Raw genomic sequence first — 23,882 nt, forward strand, 5'->3', positions numbered from 1 at the left:
CTCCATTTATGCAAATTTCGACTACCTGCTGTTCAGAGCCAAAGCTCAAGGAGTTGAATCGCAACTTATGGAACCCTTCCCATGGATCATGTGGTATATATGGAAGGCAAGGAATGAAAAGATCTTGAATGATAAAGATATAAACCCATTAGACTCAATGCAGGTTGCCATGAAGGAAGCTGAGAGTTGGCGAACTGCTCAGTGTGTAGCAGAGGTCCTCGCCATTGAGGGTGAGGTTCAGCCAATGGAGACGCACCAAGTGCGACAGACTTCGGACCCAGGGAGATGGAGGTGTACAATCGATGCTTCTTGGACAGGACAAAGGGACGCTGCGGGGCTGGGATTTATCCTGATTGACGGAGAACGCCCCATCCTATACGGAGCTAGAGGTAATATAAAGGCAGCTACCCCGCTTCACGCGGAGGCAGAAGGATTAATATGGGCGATGCAGGAGCTAAGCACAAGGAGGCGTCGAAAGGTTCATTTCCAGTCGGACTGCGAGCAGCTTGTCAAGCTCATTCGCACAGAGATGGAGTGGCCAGCGCTAGCACCGGAATTGGATGAAATAAAAGCCTTAGCTCATGAGTTTCGTAACTTTTCAGTCTCATATATTTCAAGAACTATGAATGTCCGTGCCGATAGCCTTGCAAAAGGAGGTCGAGTACGAGTGAGTGATCCTTTCGTTGATGTCTTTGCGCCCACATGGCTAGCCCCTGAAGCTAGTCTAACGGCCGCAGAGTAGACTTTGATTTTTTTTCGATGACAAAAAAAAAAAAAAAAATTAGGTTTATAAGCAACAAGAACCCTAATTTTCGACTTACCTCACCTAGCTCTTGAGAAAGATGAAAAATCTATTTTTTTCTCAGAATTGGGGATGAATCGTGTTTCTCTTTACTGGTAAAACAGATTTTAAACAACTCATGTCGTTTTCGAGATTTAACGAAACGCTCCGTTTTGATTTAACGGGGTTCTGTTGAGAAAAGATAACTCTGTTCACGGAGGGTTAACGACATTAAGAAATAAATAGTTGGAGGTTTAAAAACCTAAAATTATAGTTCGAGGTTTGTCTTACGAAACATAAATAGTTCGAGGTTTAAATCACTAAAAACCCATTATTAATTTAAAAAGATTATACTGTATGTGATGATATACGCATGGGATAGCCATCTAAATGAAGTGATCTGATTTTAAAATGATAAAATAACATATTTATCTCAACACACATATTTATCTTAAATAAAATAATTTTAATGATATTATTTTATTAATTACAAGTTTATATATTAATTTCGAATTAATATATTAATTATTGAAATATCTTGGGTAAACAAGTCATTTCATAACTAAAGAAGTGTATTTTTCAAAAAGTAAAATAGAAAATGCAGTTTTCAAATTTCAAATCATAAATAGGGTATTTTGCAAATTGTCCCTTGATTATACGTATTTATTAAACAAATTCTGGCTAGTCAACGTTTGTGTTATCTTGAAATAATTTTCTATTGCATGAGCTTTGATTAGGCATGGTCGTTCGAGTTACGATGATTCGAGTTGGATTCGGTTATTTTCCTTCCAGATTCGATTCGGATCAGACTATAAATAATGTTTGGAATCGTCTAAAATATATTTTTAAACCTCCAAAATTGACAATATTTTTTCAAAAAATATAAATTATTTATAAATTTAATTAAAACTAGTTAAACTATTTGAATTAACTAAAAGTATTCAAAATAACAAATAAAACAAACTATAAAAATAATTTGAATACTCTAAAATATCTAAATCACCTTAATATTTTTTAAAAAATTAATATATTTAACTAAGATCTTAAGTATCGTTCGAATATTTTTGTATAACAGTTTGGATCCGGTTTCAGTTTTTTCGGTTGAGATTTAGGTAAGTATTTTCGGTTGGGATAAAAACGTTCAGATATACCTTTAACAATCACATAAATACTAAGAACAAATAGGAAAAAAATAGGTGAGAATAAAATTATAAGAATGATTATTCCATATCAAATTTAGTAAAAACAAAAATGAGAAAAAGCATAAAATATTTATTGTAAATGATAAAAAAAATTAGAAATACTAAAAAACGCATTGTTCCTCTTCATTTTTGTCACTTTTCATAGCCTAAGCTAATATGGTGGACACTGATTAAGACTTAGAATCAAACAAACTATCCGGATACAAATATTCTTCATAATCTTCGACCGTACGGTACACATATTTTAAAAATATATATTCTTGGTTGTAAAAAGTTTTTTTTATTATAGAATAAAGAAATAATTTAAGAAAATACTTTGAATATTTTTATAATAATAATATTGTTTAAAATAATCTTAAACCGCTTGAATCACTTATGATGATTTCCCAGGGATATAATTCGTTGATATGGCTTTGAAAATTTAAATCGGATGGTAGGTTTATTTCTGGAAAATAAAGAGATGTGGACTCCTCATGTGAAGTCCAAAATCTGCAAAATTATGTATGTAAAATAATGTACTTTGGGACCAGTACTTGGCATGGACATTACCATAGTTGAATTAATTTCCGTTCTTACAATACGTTTTGATTAGTCATACATCACATACACATTATGTGAATCAGTGAGTTTGTGCAATGAAGTCACTCTAAAACAACCAGTGTAGGGTTATCCTTCTGAAACAATTTTGAAAATTGGAACAATTTTTTCTTAGTTGAAAAATCTATAAATGATGCTTCTTTCTTTATAAGAGAATAGTTTCATATGTTGACTAAAAAGGAATAGTTTAGCTATCAACAACAAATGGATGATCCCTATTGGAGTGTATAGAAAAACGAGAAATGATCCATATGCCAATAAACAATATAATTTTCTTTAGGAGAAAACGTGTAATATTTCTGTGTTCTTTTTCTTGGATTATCGTTCATCTCTTTTTCATCAAGAAAATATCAAAACTAGTGACAAACTTGATTTTGTCAACAAACAACATTATTAGATTAAAAATCAAACTAATGGGATTAAAGTTGGAATTTCTTACAAAATATTAAAAATATCTAAATTTAGTGTGTGTAGAAGATACATAAAGGTAATTCATAGTTCAAAATGAAGAAGACGTGGATCAAATCTTGCCGGATGATCGAGTTGGTAAGTGTCATCAATAAAAGATTAGATTGATGATGATATGGTAAGAACTCTACAAACAAAGGTTCACTATTATGTTTGATTATCTGGTGATGACATAGACTACTTGATTGATTAATTAGTAGCATCATTCAATGATCATGCATGTTGGACCACCTCTCTCTCTCTCTCTTGCAAGATTATCTTTGCACCAGTGAGACAAAACATCTAAGAGAGTAAAAAGCTGGTCCTTGAGAGAGAGAAGAGTCTCTTTAGTTAGGTATGTGTCTTCTCTCTCTATTAGTAGTAAAATTCATGTACTTGTACGTAGATTTAATAACCAAATAACTAGGTTGATGGTGTAAAAGAGTACATACCTAACTTCGCCTTGCTAATGATATCTTACCTACGAACTCTCACTCTATATAGTTTATCTCATTACTCACCATGACCCATTTCATCTACTAAATATAATTTTGGTAAGCTTTTTGTCTTATTTTCAACATTTGCTGAATTACTTTTAAGAAACAACTAACAAAAAGAGAGTAACTTTGGAAAAGGAGAAGTTACTGGAGTTTTAAGACATGGTTATGTATATATGGGCTCACAAGACAAATAATTATTTTAAATAAGTATTACGGTGCTAAATAAATTAATAAAAATTGTGAAAGCTATATAAATACAAGCAAGATAGATTGAAGTATATAATATTAGAAATAAAATCTTACGTTTATAGATTATAAGTGACAATATTAATATATTCATATAATTTAATTATGGTATTAGAGTATGATCTATGCAGTGTAATACGATCCATGATCGATCTCATTTTAAAAATAATCAGTTTTTTTTCAAATCTTCTAAAGTAATGGTTAAAACTGATGATAAAAATCTTCATTTCGAGAAATAAAATCTTTATTTAAAATCTAAATAAACCATTATTATGTTTTGGTTTTTGTATTTGAAAACTTGATGTTTTACACTTAAGTTAATGTATTTTGTTTTAAAATTAAAACATAAATGAAAATAAAAATATATAAGTGGTATAACTTTACTGGAGAACAAAAAAAATTAAAAGACAAAACTAAAAGTCAAAAATAAAAGTGTGTATTTGATTTTTATTAATGTGTGGAATTTCTATAACATCAATTTTTGGAAACATAGAAAATATTATATATGTTATATGAGTCAATTCATTTATTGACAAGTAGTATTAAGTTAAAAATCTATCGAACTTAAACTAGTATTTTGTAACAAATAATGTATTAAGTATTTAATGTCTAAATATATATATGGATCTTTTCATGTTTTAAAGATTAACTTGAACTATTCTTCTGAACTTTTGTCGCAACTATACGAAAAACTAACATGTATAATTCTTCAAACAATAAGAAACAGCGAAAACATGAGAGTGATGTCTGATGTGAATCACTCTGGTGGATAAAAAGTAAAATTATAATACACCCACGGGGGTAAAATAACACAGTTAATTACCTTAAAAGAATTTTAGAAAACCTCTTTATATTAATGCAAAACCTCACCTCTTGTCTCTCTGTCTCTGAAACAGTCAACCTCATATTCATTCCTCTCTCTCTTGCTTCCATGGACGAAACCAATGGAAAAAGAGAAACTCACGATTTCATGAATGTTAACGTCGAATCCTTCTCTCAGCTTCCTTTTATCAGCCGTACTCCTCCCAAAGAAAAAAGCTCCATCGTTCGTCTCTTCGGCCAAGAGCTCGTCAGAGACAAGTCTTCCGGTGCTCAACAAGAAGACTTCTGTGAGACCACAACGATCAAGATCAACGAAGAGAACTCTGAGAATGTCAAGGAGAAGGACAAAGACAAGGAGAAAGACAACAGCAACAACAACAGGAGATTCGAGTGTCACTACTGTTTCAGAAACTTCCCTACTTCTCAAGCCCTAGGTGGACACCAAAACGCTCACAAACGCGAACGCCAACACGCCAAACGCGGTTCTATGCCATCATACCTTCATCAGTCTGACTCTCACCACGTCTACGGCTTCCTAAACAACCACCACCACCACCGTCACTATCCCACGTGGACGACGGAAGCTAGATTCTACGGTGGTGGAGTAGGAGGACAACAAACGCCGTCGTATTACTCACGCACTCTTCTTCCCCCTCCTTCTTCTAACCCACCGACGATCAACGGAAGTCCTTTGGGTGTGTGGCGTGTACCACCGCCTTCCACGTCAGCAAACGCTATTCATGGCGTTTACTCAGCTTCACCAGCTTCAGCGTTTAGAACGCACGAGCAGGAGCGTAAAGAGCCGAACTGGCCGTACAGATTGATGAAACCTAATGTGAAAGATCATGTGAGTCTCGATCTTCATCTTTGACACTTTGTTTTGGTATGCATCATTTTAATTTAGCCGTGATGAGACTTGTTCGGACGGTAAAGCCTATTCTTCTGAGGGTCTTGGAGAAAAAAGAAAAAGAAAACAAAACCAAGGAGAACCAGCATAATGTGTAGATCTTGAAACTTTGAGGGTTTTTTTCAGGTTTGAGTTTATATTGTTATAGAATTATTAAGGGAATAATATTTGATTTAACAGTAAAATATGTTCATGCATTTTTCTCTGAACCAGTGTTTAATAAAGCATTATACGCTAAACAGACGGTGATACAATGTCTAATATAATCGTTTACAAATTATATAATGTACTGAATATAACAGTAATATATTGGAGAACACTGGTCTTAATGATACAAAAAATCATTTGTTCATTTCTGAATTCTGTTATATGGCTTCAAGATTCTAACTCTTAGATAAAGAGGAACATTAAATTAAGAGCCATGGAAGTCATACATAAGCACGTACTTTCTCTGTTGTGGCAGTCATGAAAATTCAAGTCTCGATCAATATGTGTCATTAAGTCAAATTCTATGTCCTTTAACCACTAAAACCCTCAAATCTCTTTAGATCCAAACGTTTTACTAAACGGTCTTTTACCGAATCAAGGGCCAAAGAAGAAAGCTCTTGATGTTGATGATGGTCATGATTCGGTGACAGTGGGGATCACTGAAGAAATTGGACAAGACAAGAGAGGAGAGAGAGAGAAAGAGAGTTGAGAAGTGAAAGTGGTCCATGTTACAAATGTAGAGTTAGCCAAAGAGAGCTTTCACATCTCCACACAGAGCCTAAAGCCTTTCCTCAAAAGATTTCTTCTTTAGTTTCTTTTCAGACTTTTTTGGGGCATTTCAAAGAGAATCATCAATCAAGCTGTCTACCAATATAGTTTTTTTTTTTGTTCATACTCTACACACACACCATGATCATTAACTCCATTGATAACTTGAAAAAATATGACTATGTTTCTTGCTAATTGCCTCCAGAGAATAAAGTTTGATAGAAGCCCATACACCTTTGCAATAACAAAGGCCTACAAGAATCATAAGTCATTAGTCTCATATATATCTCCTTAGAAGAAGCAATGATATCAGTCATCGTATCTAACATGTGACCTCCATGTGTTACACTAATCATAACATTAAAGACAACCGTATGTATATATACCTATAACTTTTGCTTTAGACCAAGAAGTTTAAAAACTTGACTTTTCTAGTTTTGGCATGACTTCAATCACAGATTGCCTCGTACCATAATTAGAAGATAAAAATCAACAACTAATGATGCTTGTTTGCATTATAATTACCAACTGGTGCATATCATACCAAAGCTTACCGAGATATAAAGGTTAGAAGACAGCTAATTTCACTTGAACACGTCTTCTAGGAAAGGATATGAAAAGGGTAATTGCCCCACACAAACGACAAGTTTAGATATTATTAAGGCAAAAGGCAGTTTAGTTACAAGTCTAGTAGATACAACTGTGATTGATCATGTCCTTAATACGGTAATCTTCTCTGATTGGTAATATCTAACTAATTACGTAACCAATCCTATAGTCTAAGCACATTATTGTGATAAGAAAGGACCAAACAGTACAAACTAATTAATTATGGATTGTTTTTGAACAAACTGGATGCAACATCACATGATGAAAAAGACATATATGCCCTAGTCAAGACAGTTGTTTGGATAACAAAAGCCTGCAGAGAGGCTAAACCAGAGAACACAGTACATCTGAGAATTACGTGATGGTTTTATCAAATTATAGAAAATTTAAGGTATGTGATGTCAAAGAGTTAACATCAAGAGCAGCTAGAAAAGGACCCCACCAAATTTAATGCAATGTAGAAGGAAAGCATGTGATGAACAACATGATAAAAGAAGCACATAATCAAGACGTGTGAAGAGCATACACATACATTATGTAAAAACCTTGGGACCACTTTTTCTCTGCTCACTTGTCTCTTTTTTAGATATGTAAAAAAGGACTAGTGGAATTTAAGGAACATCGGCCCACAACCCTAGGAAAGTTGCAACTTGAGGATGATGATAGTTCTAACTGTAAACATCTCAAAACACCTTTCAGAATAGAGAACTCACAATAACGACGCAACCTTCCAAAATGGTGGTCTTGTTTTGGCAACCAAAGCTACTATAAAGTTACACCGACCCTATCTATATAGACCAAGTGGTTAGTCCTTCAGACTCTGGTTGCTTATTATATACTAATTTTCAAAATCTACTTGCATATGTACAAAGTAGCCACTGAGAAGACATTGTTCATGTAGTGACATGACTGCTTATAAAATGAACCAGGAAGATATTGTAAATAATCGTTGTAATAGTTACATTATGTAACTATGTCGAATAATTAACATTATTGGTTCTCAAGAATATGACTTGATAAGCTGCTCAGCCAGGCTAGTAGAATAGATTCTTGTTTATCTGTGCATGACTTCATTTCACCTCTTCTTTCAGAGTTCAAGAGATATGAGATTATTCGATATGGCGGGTGAGCATAGAGATCCCATAATGTGAAGCACTTGAAGATGCATAATAGGAAGTAAATGTCAGCTGAGCAAACTTGGGAAGTGCATAACCTATCAAATATTGTTACAAGATCAAAAAGCTCAGATGCCACCAATACCAGAACCAGCCTATTGGACATGAGATAACCTAGTTAGAAACACAGTAGTACAAGTTCTATGTACGTGCACAATCAGCTAAACTTATTCCAGAAAAGACAGAACTGAAACAGAGAACACAATTCTCCAAACAGATGTTATGAGATAGTAATGCTAAAACTGACCACAGCAGCAGCATCATGCAGAACTGAAGTGATGGTCCATTCTCCTTTCTCCTGATGAATGACAAGCACGAAAAAATAACTGATTTTCAGACACCATCCTAACTCAAAAAAACACTGAAACAAACTTTAGCAGCTCACTCGGTTAGGGTTTAAGAGAGAAAGGCAGCGCGGATACCGAGCAGAACCAAGACCAGGATTCATTGTCGGATCATAATCATGATTCCCACGCCTCAGCTTCTCTTCGTATACTTCTCTCGTTCCATGATCTCCTCTCTCTCAATCGTTGATCTGCTCTCTTCCCTGAACATCATGCTCCATTAACGGAAGCTACCCAAAACATTAATGGGCCTTATGGGCTTCTTTATTTCGGTCCAAAGAAGCTTAATGGTCGTCAAAGTTACTTCCTTTCTCCAAAAAGTTCTCATGCATCTTGTTACAGAGCGTACTCTGTTTCCTCTGCTTCTCTTCCAGAGGGAACAGTATCTGTACTCGATTTACACGACAAAGATTGGTCCTTTCTCGAAACTATGGACACCAACTCTCCTGAACACACTCAGAATATCGAAAAGATCATAAACGCTGGAGAAGTATCCGAGTCCTCGAGGGTGTTGCTCTCAATGAGCTCAGAAAAGAGAAACAGAGTTTACATCCTTCTTTAATTTATATCTGACAGCTAATTTACTATTTCTTGCTGACTTTCTTACAACCAAAAATAGAAAGAGTGTTTCAAAACCAATTAAAATTATAAAGTTACATTCGATTTAAGTAACAACGTTTTACAACCAATAATCATTAGCTGTCTGAACAGAAAAAAAAAAGCCTTTAACAATAACAATAACAACAACAAAAACAAGAGAATGTTGAGCTGGTTATTTTATGTAGTAGACTCAGGACCAGCCGGTTTAGAGTTGAGAAGAGGCTGAAGTGCCTTGACAACGATTGTCATGTTTGGTCTGAAGTCTGCCTCGTACTGTACACACAAGGCCGCCACTGCTGCCAACTGTCCGACCACCCACAAATGAAAAGTCAACATTACAAAACCAAACCAAATCGAACATCCTTTAAAAAAACCTTAGTTGATGTGTGATGGAAAAATATCAATTTATTTACTGTAATTTAGTTTTAGGTTTGAAAGCCATGAAACTTAGCATCTGTTTTATTACTTAAAAGGCAAGTCATGATATAAACTATCAAAATATCTTATTATTTGAAAAATAAAATGTAGAACGGACCTTGGCGACTGCTTTGGGAGGGAAGTCATTGTTAAGCTTAGGATCTATGCATTGTTTGACTTTGTCTTCACTAAGTCTCGGAGTTGCCTGCCAAAACAAAACAAAAGTACAAGAGTTTATCATCAATAACGATCGATATGGATCTCTTTTGAACATATTTACTTTTGATGATGGTTATGTATACACACCCATGTGACAAGACTTTGTTGGCCCTTAGGCATGGTATGATCTACTGGTTTTCTTCCCGTCAAGAGTTCCAAAAGCACAACACCAAAACTATACACATCACTCTTCTGTGTTATCTGTCCCGTCATAGCATACCTGAAAACAAGAATACTCTTACGTGATCAACAACAATCTGATTGTTAGAAATGCATGCAAATACTTATGTCTTTAATATGTTTTGTATCAAATACTTTTGTGTAAACACTAATATTTGAGATGTTATTAAGATATAGATTAATGGGGTTTATGGTACAATACTCTGGAGCGTGATAGCCGAACGTTCCCAAGACACGAGTGGAGTGAAGCCTAGCCGCCGTATCCGAGGACGCGTTGGTCAAGTTGAAATCAGCCATTTTGGCCACAAAGTCATTAAACAACAAGACATTGCTCGACCTTACGTCCCTGTGGACTATTGGTGGCTGGATCTTCTCGTGAAGGAACTCCATCCCCTTGGCTGCTCCATACGCAATCTTGACCCTTTGGTTCCAGTTCAGCACTGGCCCTGGCTCAGCCCCCTGGACTCCCTTTCTCCCTAAAGATTCGATCCATTATATTATATTATATTATACTCCCTCTGTTCCTAAATACTTGATGTTATGGATGATGGCACAAGAATTAAGGAATATATTTTTATCTTAAAAAGTAGCATTGAAAAGAAAAATTAAAACTAATCCAACCAATAATCAAAAAGATTATAAGATTCTATTGGTCACACAGTTTTCAATAAAGCTATAACTAATATAAAAATATCAAAAAATCATCTATTTTGAAACATCCAAAACTCTCCAAAACATCATCTAATTTGGAACGGATGGAGTATAATTTATGATATATAGATGGCCATGAACTAAAACATGAGTAAGTGAGAGTTGATTTTTTTTACGTACCGTGTAATACATCGTGTAAAGAACCTTTGGTTGCGAACTCGTAGACGAGAATGCGGTTGTTTGCTTCCAAGCAGTACCCCATCAACTCCACAAAATGTTCGTTTTTGAGCCGTGATACAACCGATAACTTGACATTTTTAATTAACAGAAATTACTTATTAGGTTGTAAAATAACATTATATATATATATGAGCTGAAGGATCATCAGTTTTGTGGTATTAATTTAATGCGTACCTGTGAGGTGAAATCGGAGTCAGGTTCTTCAGAGCTAGCGTCAAGCTTCTTGATAGCAACATCATCTCCATTATACTTGCCTTGGAAGACACGTCCATAAGAACCTTCACCGATCAGTGCCTTGTTGCCGAAGTTACCCGTCATTCTGTTCAACTCATCCAATGCAACGGCAGGGATCTCTATGGGTAAAACCTTCGCAGGACCTCCTGATCTCGGCGCGTTCGTGTTCCTAGGCTCCCCTCTGTTTCCACCTATTCACAAAAACGTACAAAGCTAGTGGTGAAAACTCTGAGCAAGAAGGCATAATAAACTCGGAAAAATTAGGGTTTCTCACCGCCAAAGTTAGGGTTTCCAGCCTTGTTAGGAGGGGCTGATGAATACTGGTTTGCGGGTGGACCGGCGGGTTCCTCATCCGCACCACCGCAACAGAACATGTTTTTTAGATGCTGTGCTTTTGTCTTATTCTTGTGTTTTGATTATGTTTCTGTTAATCTCTGTTTTACCTGTTAATAAAATCTGAAAATGTGTTATTATTTATAGATAGATTTCGTATCTCTATGGAACAAATGCGTCTCAGAACATTATAGGATCATATCACGATTGTAGTAAAAGAAGATCAAAGAGATTAGTGATTGTTACCTCGATTCTACAATTACATTAACCTCAGACAATGATGATGATGATGAATAAATACTTCAGAAACGCAAGAAATGATCTGTTTCTAGGACGTTTGGACAAAAAATACGTTTGATTTCTGGGGAAAGAAAAAAATCAACGATCTTCAGAGAAATTGGTTAGAATTAAAAAAGAAATAAAATTTCTTATTTGGAGAATTTTTGTAAGTCTCTCTGTTCCGCGATAAAGCCGGGAGATTAAAAAACACATTTGCATATTAATCTTGTTACGAAAATGAATTTTAGTATAACTTAGGATAATGTTAAGTGTTGTTGTTGCCTCCACGTCTTGCACGTCCTCTCTGGATCAGACAACTAAACTTATCTTTGTAATCATTTGGTTGGAACTCATAATCTTATATCATTTTGGTACGCTAAATGACTTCTTGACAGATGAAAACAAATTTTCATAACAAGAACAGAACCAAAAATAAAGCTTGTATTTAATTTTCCAACAAATCAGGAAAAAATTACACGACAAGAGTTTAACATTACAGAGAAGCTCTCAATCAAAATCATCATCAGAGAGCTTGTTGCTTTAGCATCATGAATCATCATCTTTCATCATCATCAGCTATTCTTCTTTCCAAACCCTTCCTGTGACTCGCAGCACAAGAATAACACAAGCATCTTATGTTGCCAAGTTCGTAGCGGCACGTAGGGCATGTGTTGTGCACTCACAGTGTTGCAGCTTGAACACAATATTGTGTGACCGTTAGGGCCCTGCGTGGAAGTAACAGATATTAAATGTCAACATCAAATAAAATTAAAGAAGAACATTAGTGACAACCTTATAAATTGGAGGATACATAAGATTTGTACAAACCAGACATTCTAGAAGCTCATAGACACCATTGCTTGAAGGGATTCCGTATTTTCCAGTGGAGCCACTAGCTAATCTTTGCTGGTTTGTTATTAGCCTCTACTTTAGACATCATAACCTCCTAATTTAAGCCTGTGTTGTTAGATTCTACAAGATGAATGATAATCTCTTAACAGTACTACTACACAATATTACAAATCAAGTCTCAGTCCAACCTTTATAAGACTCAGTAGCCAGTCAGCTGAAAATTTCCAAACATCATTGTTTCCTCAGGTCAGGTCCCTTGATCTTCTAAAACCTTTTGCATCAAGTTAGGGTTTGATTGTAAGCATTACTTATTTTAGAAATTAAAAGAGAATCCTCATGTTATGAACAAAATGTGATATGTAAGCTTATAAATTACAATAAATTTTAACAATTGCTATCACGTAAGGAGAAGGAGCTTTCAAAATATAACCAACTAGATAACAAAGGAAGAGATCCAATGCTGAAATGAGACAATTAGACGAAAAAACATGAGAATGCTTTGCTTTTGTTTAATAGATAAGCTCTCACACACAACATATCAAAATATGGAGGCAGGACAAAAAAAACAAAGAAAATTTTGAATTTCAGGCGTGGCGGTGGCGTTGTTCAGTTATCGAGGACTTGTTTCAGATACCCAATGAAGAGACTGAAGAAGATTGAAACGAGGCTGACGAAGAGACGGCAAGAGGAGGAGACAAGAGATAGTTGTGTCATGTCCTGTCCCTGTTGTTTGGCTCGATGATGAAAGCCATATACAGTAATGACTTTGCTCTGTTTTCCTTTCTTTTAATAAAACAAATAAGTTATTAAAAAACAATCGTCGCCTGAGAGATTCGAACTCTCGCGGGCAGAGCCCATGTACTTAGCAGGCACACGCCTTAACCACTCGGCCAAAGCGACTTGTTGTTCACTCTGCAAATTTAAGTGAGAACAGAGTGACGGTAAGAAAGAAGCTCACAACAAACCTAGTTCATGTTCGAATTGACCAGATAGAATTGACTTTTATAAGCAAGCAGAACATAAGATGTCAAGTAAAACAGCTTATTAACCAACGACTAATTAAGTGATGTGACTAAAATAACAAAACAGTTGAATGAACATATGAAGTTATTCAGACCAAATATCTTTGAGAAATTCATCTATGGCAAAAAAGTATTCAAATGAACGAGGTGCACGTTAAGTCGTCAAGGAGGTTCTATTCTATCATACACATTGTACAATAACAATGGAAAAGTACTAATAAAACAATTTTGGCTTATTAATGTGACATGATTGACAGCCTACTCCCACCTATTTCAATGAGGGATGCAAGTGCAACATTGTCGTTAATCTCTTTTCTTATTATTATCCGTTCAATTTTTGTAATACTAAACAAATATAATACGACATCCCCCGCCAAATGATAAACAAATGTTAACAGGTTTTTAACATGTTTAGTTTATATATGGGGGACATATGTATGATTGGACCATGATGTAAGTATACACTATGTTTTAGATGTTATAGCTCGATCGATCCATCTTTAATCGAAAATATTATTCCCCTTGTTAGCTCGATGAAAGTATGAGAAAAGGCCGGGTTAGCTCGTGAATATTATCATCCCCCTTGTACTTGCCAGAGAAAATGGGGGAAAATAGAAAAAAATAAAATAGAGGGGGTGACAAATAGTATAAAACGAAAGTCAAGGGGTCGTTGTGAGAAAGATGTAAAAAGAGGGACCCACACATGAAAGCTTAAGGATAAAACTTCTCTCCCCCCACCCACTCCCTCTCGTCCAAGCTGGCATCGATGATAAAGAGAAAGAGAGAGAGCCACCGGATCACCTCACCTCCCGGTTTCCCTCGCACGTGCGTCACCCACTCTCCACGTGCCTCCTCCCTCCCACAACGCCAAAAAAACATACCTCAGTTTTAACAAATTCACCCAATGTCCATGGCATTAATATTCAATGTTATGGAGTAGTAGTTGACTATTGAAAGCCTCAGTTACAAAAAGAGTAGTAGTTGACTATTAGAAGAAGCATATCTGTATAACTGTATAGTATAAAGAGATGGGTCTACTAATCACAGTGATTATTCATACGTGGACTCTTCCTCTCTCTCTCTCTCAATTTACTACTTCTTACTTTTTTTTTTTTTTGTTACTACTACTAACTTGCTTTTCGGGTGCAACAACAATTAAAAAGTGAGTGAGAGAGAGAGAGAAGAGCCGTTGATCAAAAAAAAAAAAAAAAGAGAGAGAGAAGAGCCTAGCCATTACCCAACACCACAACAAAGCCTTCTCCTTATTTATCTTTATAGTTTTCCAAGTCCGTGTAAGAAAAAAATAAAAGGTTTGTTCCTTCTTTGGTGCAAACCAAAAAAAGGTAAAGAATCTTTTTTCTTATACGACGATGAGGATCCGGAAGCGACAAGTGCCTCTTCCTCTTTCGTCTCTCTTACCTGTTCCTCTCTCAGATCTCTACTCTAACCGTTCCCCGACGGCCGCCGCTCGTTACTTTTACGGCCAAGACATAGATGGAGGAGGAGGAGGTTCTCCTTCTCTTCTTCAGCTTCCGACGCCGCCGCCTGATAGGCTGATTCAGAGAGATGTGACGAGGAAGGAGGAGGACGAGGAGAAAGCTTTGGTGAGTTCTTTTTCATATATAAGTTGAGCTTAAACTGAAAGTAATTACTTTTTTTTTATTCTTGGGTGCAGTTTGTGTTTTTTTTTTATACAATTGGTTTGAATTTAACACTAGAGAATAATTGTTAATTCGTTTGAAGATCTTCTTATGTTCAATTGCTCATCTTTTTTTTTTCTTGTGTTGTTTTTCTAAAAGGATGATGATAATGATGTAGACGTGAAGAAGAGATGTACAGTTGCATCGGGCAGGTAAGTGAATTCTACAACTGTATTTGTAACTCTAATTTGTTCTACACTTTTTTTTTGGTGTAATAAAAGATGTCCAAGCTTCAAAGTTCCCAACACAAAAGAAAAAGGATCGAAATTTAAATACTTTCATGGTCTTTAGAACTAGCTAGAAAGACACCATGAAATGATCGAAAGTTGTAAATTCAGTTTCTTTCTTATGGTTTTTATTTATTTTATAGTATAGTAATTTCTTCTTACACCTTGAACATTTTTGGGAATGCAAGAGTAGTTAGTTAGCGATAATTAGCAGGGAACTCAATAATACTCTTAAAAACATGCACACCTCATGATGATGCATGTTAGCATGGGATGCTGTTATACCAATGGTCCCCTTATCGACCCCTTATACTATCTTGTGTGCTAGTCTCTATTATTATCTTCTTTTTATTGCCCTCTTAGATCGTTTTCATCTCTTTATGTTAAGTTTCCCTCCTTGTTTCAAACTATCGCAGCAAGAAGTACGTTAATCCCCAAGGAGAATCCGACTCTTCAACACGAGGTACACCATATAACGAGATTGTATATATGTTTTTGGTGAAATGAAGCTTTATGTTTTTTTTTTAGTTGCACCAATGACCATTTGTATGTTTGTATGTGATAGTTACGTTGAGGAAGAGAAGAGGCTATACAAGCTTCGAGGAGCAAGACGAGGATGAGGAGGAAGAAGAAGAAGCTAATAAAGGGAACAAGAAGAAGAAGAAGAAAGGGATGAAAAAGAGCAGTAGTGTGTTAGAGGAAGGATCAAGGTGCAGCCGCGTTAACGGTAGAGGATGGAGATGTTGTCAGCTAACTCTTTATGGCTATTCTCTCTGTGAGCATCATCTTGGTAAAGGAAGGGTGAGGAGCACGAACAAGAGTTCTGGCGGCCAGAAAAAGGAAGTGAAGAATAAGAAGAAGAAGAGAGTGAAGCTTGGGATGGTAAAGGCGCGTTCCATAAGTAGTTTGCTTGGACAAACCAGCACAAGCAGTGGAGTTGCTAATGTTGAGAGTGAGATAAGTGCACCTGCTGATGATCAGTTTGATGCTTAATTATGATAAGTAAGTCTGTCGATCAGATATGTATATGTTTAGGTACATGATGACTAGCTCTATGTATCAGGTGTGTGAACTGGTGAACATTGTGTGTGTAGATTGATCGCGATCTTAATGTGGTTTGCTCAAGGTCATAAAGTCATAATGAAAACATTGTTATTAAAAAATCTCTAAGTAATGATGAAAAAAATACTTAACTTTAATTAATCCAGCCTCCTTTGCGCTCAGGTATCTTAGTTTACTGTAACTTTTGAATTAAAGATTGATAAGCTACATTGAAGAACTTGAACTTATCAAATTTAAAAGTATGATAAATTTGTATAGGTTCAAGAAATCTTAGCTGACTGTAGCTTTTGGATTAAAGATTGATAAGCCACAGTGCAGAGCTTAAACCTTGCTTCAGCCTCAGCCTGTTAATATATAGGCTCAAGAATCAACACAAAGAGAAGAAAAAACACTATCGAGATTGAGAAATAGAGAGGAGAAGAAGATTCTTATTGGTTTATTACGTACCTTGGTAGAGTCATCATGACGATCAGGATGCCATTTTAATGCACAATTTCGATATCTAATCCCAAAAAAGAAGCAAAAAACATGATGATCATGAGGAGTTATAGATAGCTGAATGCATGTGTTATTAACTTTTCATGCATGATGGAAGTTTAACAAAGAAACTCACGCATGTTTGACATCTTCAATTTTCAAGGGAGGCCAAGGACTCAGACCAAGTGTTTCTCTATGCGAAGCTTCTATTGGGTCAAAACCGTAGTTTGATCTCCACCGGTTCGTATAGTTACTAGAACTGTAGCTTTCTTCTTCTTCTTCATCTTCGTATAGTTCTGGATCTTCTTCAGATTCATATAGCTCTTCATCTTCGTATAGACGGTATAGTTCTGGATCTTCTTCATCTGTTTCTTCTACTACCTCTTCATCGTTGTTATAATATCGACGTGTTATTATCCACGAGGTCTTACAGAAACCAGAATACCATGAAGAGCCATACCCCCAATCCTCACGAGCTTCATAGTTTGAATAATAGATACCTCGTGGTGGTACACCAAACAATACATCCTCAAAGTATTTATCATCGTAAACAAACTGGCCTGCAAAAATGTAACACATACGAAGTTTGTATCAAAAAGAATATTGCACCTTGTGATTCAACAAAGCTACAACTTGTGACGTTTTTAAAAGGGATAAAGCACTGCACTTACTTTCACGTGTACTCTCGGAGTCTTGTTTGCAGTTATTCAGGTTTACTTTGGCTTTTTTAGCCTAATGTTTAATTACACCAAGAGCGTTTAAAACACTTCAACTCATGGACAAGAGACATTGCACTAGAGCTGAAAACGTTTTTTTTTTTGTGTTTTAGTAAGTCATAAGTCTCATGTACCTCTTCTCTTTTACGTCTATATTCTTCCACAGCACGCTCCCACAAAAACTTCTGCCAAAAAAATTAACCAACAGTAATTTTCTAAAACACTATCTAGAACCCTAAAGAAAACACAGTTTTTTTTGCTCAAAAAAAAAATTGAAGAATTAGACATATATGGCATATGCATATCAGTTAATCACAAAAACGTACTTTTTCTTGATGCTCCGCTCCCTCCAGAATTTTTCTGACCCCCTGTTCTTCTTAGCCTTTGATTTCTGCTTTAAAAGTTACAAAAATAATAATCATCAGAAGGTATATATATTCGCGAACACCTGTTAAAAATCTATCTAACACGTAAAGGAAACACATCCTTTTTCTCAAAACCTAGAAGAAAAAACTGTTAAATATTTGATACATATCAATCAATTAATATAAGATTATACCCACGGAGGGAAACCACGTTTGCGTTCCAAGACAGGAGTAGAATGAAAAAACGCAGTTTGCAGGAGACAAAAATAGTTTTGCGGTCTGAAAATAGCTGTTTTAGTAACAGCGTTCATCTCTCTATCAAAGACTAGTGCACAACATTGCGTCTTGATCTAATCATGTGCGACTCAAGAAGAAAGAAAATAGTGTGTTTTCCAAATTTTTTTGTTTCAGGGTAAAAGAAAAACAGAGAATGGAATATGTTTACTCAAAACTCAAAAGTTTTTTTTGCTTGACCACCAAGGACTTACCATAAATGATTATCAACGTCTCGGGCTGTTGGGCTTCGAGTTCAAAGACATTTCAAGCCAAGTTAAAAGCAGAGATGAATACACACATCACTTGCTAGCAATGTTTTAAAATTCCACCCAAATATATGGTAAATTTGACCCAAATCTGTGGTTAAACCGATAAACTGGATGATCGATAAATAATCCGATTTGAGTTTTAGTAATCCAATCTTTGACCAAAGTAACCGGTTAAGGCACAGAAAACAGAAGTGAGAGATAGATACCAATAATATACACTTGCAAATTTTAGAGAAACAAAATATTTCGATTTAAGATTGAGAGGACAATACATAGCAGTGCGTGGATCATTTAGTGTGTATTATATATATATATATATATATATATATATATATATATATATATTATTTTATTTTATTTTTTTGGTAAAAGATCATGTGGTATATTGGTTGCTCAAGGTCATATATATAAAGAAAACATATATAACTTTTAATTAATCCACTCAATTTTGCGTTCAAGTAATCTTAGTTGCCTGTAGCTTTTGGATTAAAGATTGATAAGCCACAGTGCAGAGCTTGAACTTTGCTTCAGCCTCCGCCTGTTAATAGATCATGTAGTGTATTGGTTTCCCAAGGTCATAATTAAATTCATAATCAAAACATTCATTTTGTTTATAAAAAATCTCTAAGTAATGATAAAAACATATATAACTTTTAATTAATTCACCCTCCTTTGCGTTCAAGTAATCTTAGTTGACTGTAGCTTTTGGATTAAAGATTGATAAGCCACATTGCAGAACTTGAACTTAGCTTCAGCCTCAGCCTGTTTATATATATTCAAGAAGATATAAAAACACTTGCAATGAAGATTGAAAAAAAAAAAGAGAAAGGTGAAGAAGATTCTTATTAGTACCTTGGTAGAGTCATTATGATGATCAGGATGCCATTTCAATGCGCAAGCTCGATATCTAATCCAAAAACAAAAAGGAAGCAAGAAGTTGAAAATGATCATTGTGAGGAGTAATACATGAATGCATATGTGTTATATCATGATGAAGTCAAATAAACAAACTCACGCATGTTTGACATCTTCAAGTGTTAAAGGAGCCCAAGGACTCAGACCAAGTGTTTCTCTATGAGTAGCTTCTATTGGGTCAGACAGAACTGTTTCACTGGACTTTGATGAACCATAGCCTTCTTCTTTTTTTTTTTTTTTTCTTTTCATCAGATCGAAATTCAGATCTCCACCAGTTACTAGAACTGTCGCTTTCTTCATCTTCGCTTACTTCTTCTTTTTGCTCTTTTTCTTCTTTGTCATAAAATCGATATTTTGATCTCCAAGAGTTCCTAGAGAAACCAGAACCAGAAAACCATGAAGGGTGATACCACCAACGACGATCCTCCTCTTCGTAGACTGAATAATCAAAACCTCGTGGTACACCAAATAAAGAACGGAAGATAATATCAAAGTCTTTATCCTCGTAGCCGAACTGGCCTACAAAATGTAACACATTTTTCTTAATCAATACGAGTTCAGTATTAAGAAAAAAGAAGAAGATAAAATGCAACTCCTAGGCTCCTACTTTCAACAAAGCGACAACTTGAGAGACATTTTCAATAGGGTTAACCACTTACTCTTACTCTTACTATTGTAGTCTTGTTTGCAGTTATTATTCAGGTTTTCTTTCGCTTCTTTGGCCTTTTTCGCTGCGGCCTAATGTTTAGTATGATACAGTTATGTCATGGACAAGAAACATTACAATAGAGCTAAAACGTTTTTTTTGTGTTTTAATATACAATCAATCTTTCTACCTCTTCTCTTTCACGTTTAAGTTCTTCCACAGCACGACGCACTTTTTCCTGATGCTCCTCAGAAACTTCTTGGTTCTTTTGTTCTTCTTATTATTAGCATTTGATTTCTGCAAAATAAAAGTAAAAAACCCCAAAAATGTTTTAAAACTATATATATTCCACTCAAAACCTGTTCAAACTCTATATAAACTAAACTTTATTGGTAAAAACTAAAGATGCACAACAATTAATCTACCCACGGAACTAGAAGACGAAGAAGAATGACGTTTGCGTTCCAAGACGGGAGTAGAATGAAAAAACGCAGTTTTTCAGAAGAGAAAAACTGCTTTGCTGTCTCGTAATCGCTGCTTTAGTGGCAGCGTTCATCTCTCTCTCTCAATGACTAGTACACAACATTGCGTTTCGATCGAATTATGTTCGACTCAATAAGAGTTTTTCAGAGAAGGAAGAAAAAAACGAATAGTATATTTTCCATTTTTCTTTTAGGTAAAATTAAAAACAGAGAATGGAATGTTTACTCAAAAAGTTTTTTGCTTGATCACCAAGAACTTTCCATAAATGATAATCAACAATTGGGCCGCTGTAATGGGCCTAACGGGCCGGTGTAATTGGGCTAATGGGCCGGTGTAGCTGTAACCTTTAAATAATAAAAGTGACAGAAACAAAGGTTTCGCTTGGATTCTGTAGTACTGTAGTAACTTGAAAACATTAGTTCAGTGATAGCTTCTCGCATAAAGACTGATAAGCCACACTGCATAGCTTGAACTTTGCTTCAGCCGCCTCCTGTTTCAATACACATCACACAGAATTTCAATAAACACACATAGTAGAGAATGAAGATTTCAATGTGAGGAGGAGATCTAATTTGGTTTATACCTTGGTGGAGCAGCCTTGATGACGATCCGGATGCCATTTTAATGCACAAACTCGGTACCTGATATATATATATATATATATATATATATATATATATAGACCAAAACATAAGTTTCATGTAAAAGTGGTGAGAAGATGATTGAAGTGAAGTTTTACTCACGCGTGTTTGACGTCTTTGAGGTTTAAAGGACCAGAAGGACTCAGGCCAAGTGCTTGTCTATGAGAAGCTTGGTTTGGCTCAGAGTCAGACTCAGAGTCACTTGATTCTGCTGAAGTATAGTCATCATTTTCTTCATCTTCATATATTCGATGATGTTTCGATCTCGAAGACCTCTTATTAGAGTTGTTGGAAAACCTAGATGAATGATGCCATCGAGGAGGTTCATCATCTTCAAAGGTGAATGAAAAAGAGAAACCTCGGGTCCACCAGGGAATATATAATCAATGTCAAAGTCCTCATCTACTTCGCAAAAATCAAAGTTCCCTACACAATAGAATAAAGCTATTTAAGGCCCTTCAGAGACTAAGACAAGCTTGAAGCCACCATGCAGCACATACAAAACTCATAGGACTCTCTTTACTTACCTTCTCTACCATTAGCATTGACGACTAACAAATTTATACTTAAAAGATTAAGCTCTAGATCTTGACTTAAGTAGCAGTGAACAAGCTACATGCTAACATGTTTTCCTACATGAATAGTTTAGTTTATTGAATGAAAAGCAGAGAGCTAAAGAACAATCACTTACTTGGACCCCAACTCTGGGAGTTGTGTTTGCCATTCGATTTTCCTTTAGGTTCCTTGGCGTACTGTTTTTTAAACCAAGAGGTTCGCTTCTTTGAGGAAGGCTCACTATAATCAAACTCATCATGCCAGCTCTGGAATAAAAAAACGTTAACCGCTGAGAGCTTTACTATGAAAGAGCAATGAGAAACGCTAAAACTCATTGCATAGGAGACCAAAACCAAGACAATACACTTATGTGTTTCAGTATGTACTAGCTTAAAAAGTTACTTAAATCATCACACAATGTGGTTCTGTGTGTTTTCTTGAATCAGAGCACCAAATGCACACAAAAACAACAGATGAGACCTACAAAACCGAACAGCAGCAACACATGATAGCATAGACAGATTAGTTTCATTACCGTAAACATGTTTGCCGCGAAAGCATTCACATTACGCAACAACTCTTGCTCTCTCTCATCCTCCTGAACCTCTTCCTGTGAACATTTGATTTCTACAGATAAAATTAAATCAAAATAAAACAGAATAATCAGAAGATAATAAGATCCGACATGTTCAAACATTAACACTAGTTTAAAAAAAAATGTCGGAACTCAGACAAGTAAAAACATCTCAAAGTCCCAGACTTTCAATCTAATAAGAACCCAAATCAACGAAAAAATGCCAAAGCACGAACCTTTAGCTTGTGGGTTCGACAAAAAAAAAAAAGAATCTAAATTTCGAAGGAGAAAAAGAGAGAGACTAACCGAATCCCAGGAAGTGCGACGTTTGCGCTCCAAGACGGGGGTGGAATGAAAGAAGGCAGCTTTCAGGTGAGAAGATACGCTCTCTGTTCTGAGGATCGCAGCTCTAACGGCGGCGTTCATCTCTTTTGAGTTAAAAACGATTGCGTCTTTCTTTCGGCGTATTGAGAAAGGATGAAGAAAACTATGATGAGGTGACTCGGTCTTTGACTCAGTGTGTCGACTGGCCAATTAGAGGGAGGGAAATTACATTTACTGTTACCTTTTTTTTTACTGTTTTTATTCCTCTGCCTCACGAATAAAAACTACTACTATCAATCCGTGAAATGAGTGAAACCACCTGGAAATTAGAATATCCTCCTATACATTAAAAGAGAAGTCACTTTAGTGATTTTTGCTTAGGTGGCATTCATAGAGAGCTTCTAGGATTAATTCTCTTAATCTTATTGGTTGAATTTTGATAATTTCTTTTTCATTTATTTTTTATAATCGACCAAACATTACCAAATTTGAATCCATATAATTAATACGGACTTATTAATATAGTATATTTGATCGACACAAACATTACCAAATTTGAATCCATATAATTAATATGGTCTTAACAATGACATACTTATGGACAAGGCATTCATATTATAAATTTGGAAAGCTTCTCAAATATAGAAATTATAGAAAGATTAATAATATTTTATTTCTTACTTTTAATATTTATAAACTATAAAATATAATGAACGAAATTTTATATAAGATAATTATAATAGTTTTATACTCTACTTGATGAATTGTATTCGAATATAATTACATAATAATTATTTTAAATATTAAAAAATCCAAAAATGTTTATTAACATTATTTTTAGATTATTTATCGTTGTTTAAAGAATAAATTTATCAGAATTTTAAAATAATTTACAGAATGTTATAAATTATTTATAAAAAATAAATTTACTATATATTGATTGAGAAGTCACATAAGTGATTTTTATTACGTGTCGATCATAAATGAACTCTTAATTATTATAATTTTATTGGCCGATGATTTTTAATTTTATTTATTATAATCCTTCTATATATTAAAAAAAGTACATTTGCCACCTGGCACTCTCACAGCCTTTCTCATAAGAATTCTATCGATTCTATTGGTTGATTTTTTAGAATTTCTTTTTGATTTATTTTTTCCATCGACACTACTAAAAAGGGAAGCCCTCTAAATATCAACCTTATTTTGTAATTTCGATATATCATTTAATTCATCGAT

At 35.0% G+C, this 23,882-nt stretch overlaps 5 protein-coding genes and 2 non-coding genes across 10 annotated transcripts; 2 read left to right on the plus strand and 5 right to left on the minus strand.

Annotated features, from left to right (window-relative positions):
- The first annotated feature begins 4,602 nt into the window (after positions 1-4,602).
- LOC108849830 (zinc finger protein 8) lies at positions 4,603-5,687 on the plus strand. Its single transcript, XM_018623435.2, has one exon. The coding sequence runs from the start codon at positions 4,630-4,632 to the stop codon at positions 5,464-5,466; it is 837 nt and encodes a 278-aa protein (XP_018478937.1). The 5' UTR covers positions 4,603-4,629; the 3' UTR covers positions 5,467-5,687.
- Positions 5,688-7,631: 1,944 nt separating this feature from the next.
- Positions 7,632-8,583, minus strand: LOC108851018 (uncharacterized). 3 transcript variants are annotated; one of them, XM_057007259.1, is made up of 3 exons: positions 8,465-8,579; positions 8,290-8,340; positions 7,632-8,137 (listed from the first exon to the last, which is right to left on the minus strand). In XM_057007259.1, the coding sequence occupies exons 1-3, from the start codon at positions 8,488-8,490 to the stop codon at positions 7,858-7,860; spliced, it is 357 nt and encodes a 118-aa protein (XP_056863239.1). In that variant the 5' UTR covers positions 8,491-8,579; the 3' UTR covers positions 7,632-7,857. The 3 variants fall into 3 exon arrangements, 2 of the variants coding, with proteins under 2 accessions (XP_056863239.1, XP_056863240.1); XM_057007260.1 differs by having other exon boundaries at positions 7,640-8,080; positions 8,465-8,577; XR_008944413.1 differs by having other exon boundaries at positions 7,650-8,080; positions 8,428-8,583.
- Positions 8,584-9,031: 448 nt separating this feature from the next.
- LOC108849828 (probable protein kinase At2g41970) lies at positions 9,032-11,739 on the minus strand. Of its 2 annotated transcripts, none has more exons than XM_018623433.2 (8): positions 11,507-11,739; positions 11,202-11,370; positions 10,868-11,118; positions 10,634-10,760; positions 10,005-10,278; positions 9,710-9,842; positions 9,522-9,608; positions 9,032-9,289 (listed from the first exon to the last, which is right to left on the minus strand). In XM_018623433.2, exons 2-8 carry the CDS (start codon positions 11,299-11,301, stop codon positions 9,164-9,166), a joined length of 1,098 nt encoding a protein of 365 aa, XP_018478935.1. In that variant the 5' UTR covers positions 11,302-11,370; positions 11,507-11,739; the 3' UTR covers positions 9,032-9,163. The 2 variants fall into 2 exon arrangements, with proteins under 2 accessions (XP_018478935.1, XP_018478936.1); XM_018623434.2 differs by having other exon boundaries at positions 11,202-11,383.
- A 1,470-nt stretch (positions 11,740-13,209) lies between these two features.
- On the minus strand, positions 13,210-13,291 carry TRNAS-GCU (transfer RNA serine (anticodon GCU)). Its single transcript has one exon. It is a non-coding gene; the product is annotated as a tRNA-Ser (tRNA).
- Positions 13,292-14,603: 1,312 nt separating this feature from the next.
- Positions 14,604-16,539, plus strand: LOC108855061 (uncharacterized). Its single transcript, XM_057006713.1, has 4 exons — positions 14,604-15,017; positions 15,213-15,265; positions 15,757-15,803; positions 15,906-16,539. The coding sequence occupies exons 1-4, from the start codon at positions 14,784-14,786 to the stop codon at positions 16,331-16,333; spliced, it is 762 nt and encodes a 253-aa protein (XP_056862693.1). The 5' UTR covers positions 14,604-14,783; the 3' UTR covers positions 16,334-16,539.
- A 123-nt stretch (positions 16,540-16,662) lies between these two features.
- LOC130511359 (uncharacterized) lies at positions 16,663-18,271 on the minus strand. Its single transcript, XM_057008307.1, has 6 exons — positions 18,155-18,271; positions 17,730-17,780; positions 17,551-17,611; positions 17,016-17,439; positions 16,850-16,904; positions 16,663-16,746 (listed from the first exon to the last, which is right to left on the minus strand). Exons 1-6 carry the CDS (start codon positions 18,269-18,271, stop codon positions 16,663-16,665), a joined length of 792 nt encoding a protein of 263 aa, XP_056864287.1.
- A 2,430-nt stretch (positions 18,272-20,701) lies between these two features.
- Positions 20,702-22,922, minus strand: LOC108855062 (uncharacterized). Its single transcript, XR_008944709.1, has 6 exons — positions 22,626-22,922; positions 22,281-22,372; positions 21,882-22,011; positions 21,293-21,616; positions 21,133-21,190; positions 20,702-21,039 (listed from the first exon to the last, which is right to left on the minus strand). It is a non-coding gene; the product is annotated as an uncharacterized LOC108855062 (transcript).
- Between the last annotated feature and the right edge of the window lie 960 nt (positions 22,923-23,882).

This window comes from Raphanus sativus, chromosome 4 (assembly GCF_000801105.2).
Source record: "Raphanus sativus cultivar WK10039 chromosome 4, ASM80110v3, whole genome shotgun sequence".
In the NCBI taxonomy this organism is placed as follows: domain Eukaryota; kingdom Viridiplantae; phylum Streptophyta; class Magnoliopsida; order Brassicales; family Brassicaceae; genus Raphanus; species Raphanus sativus.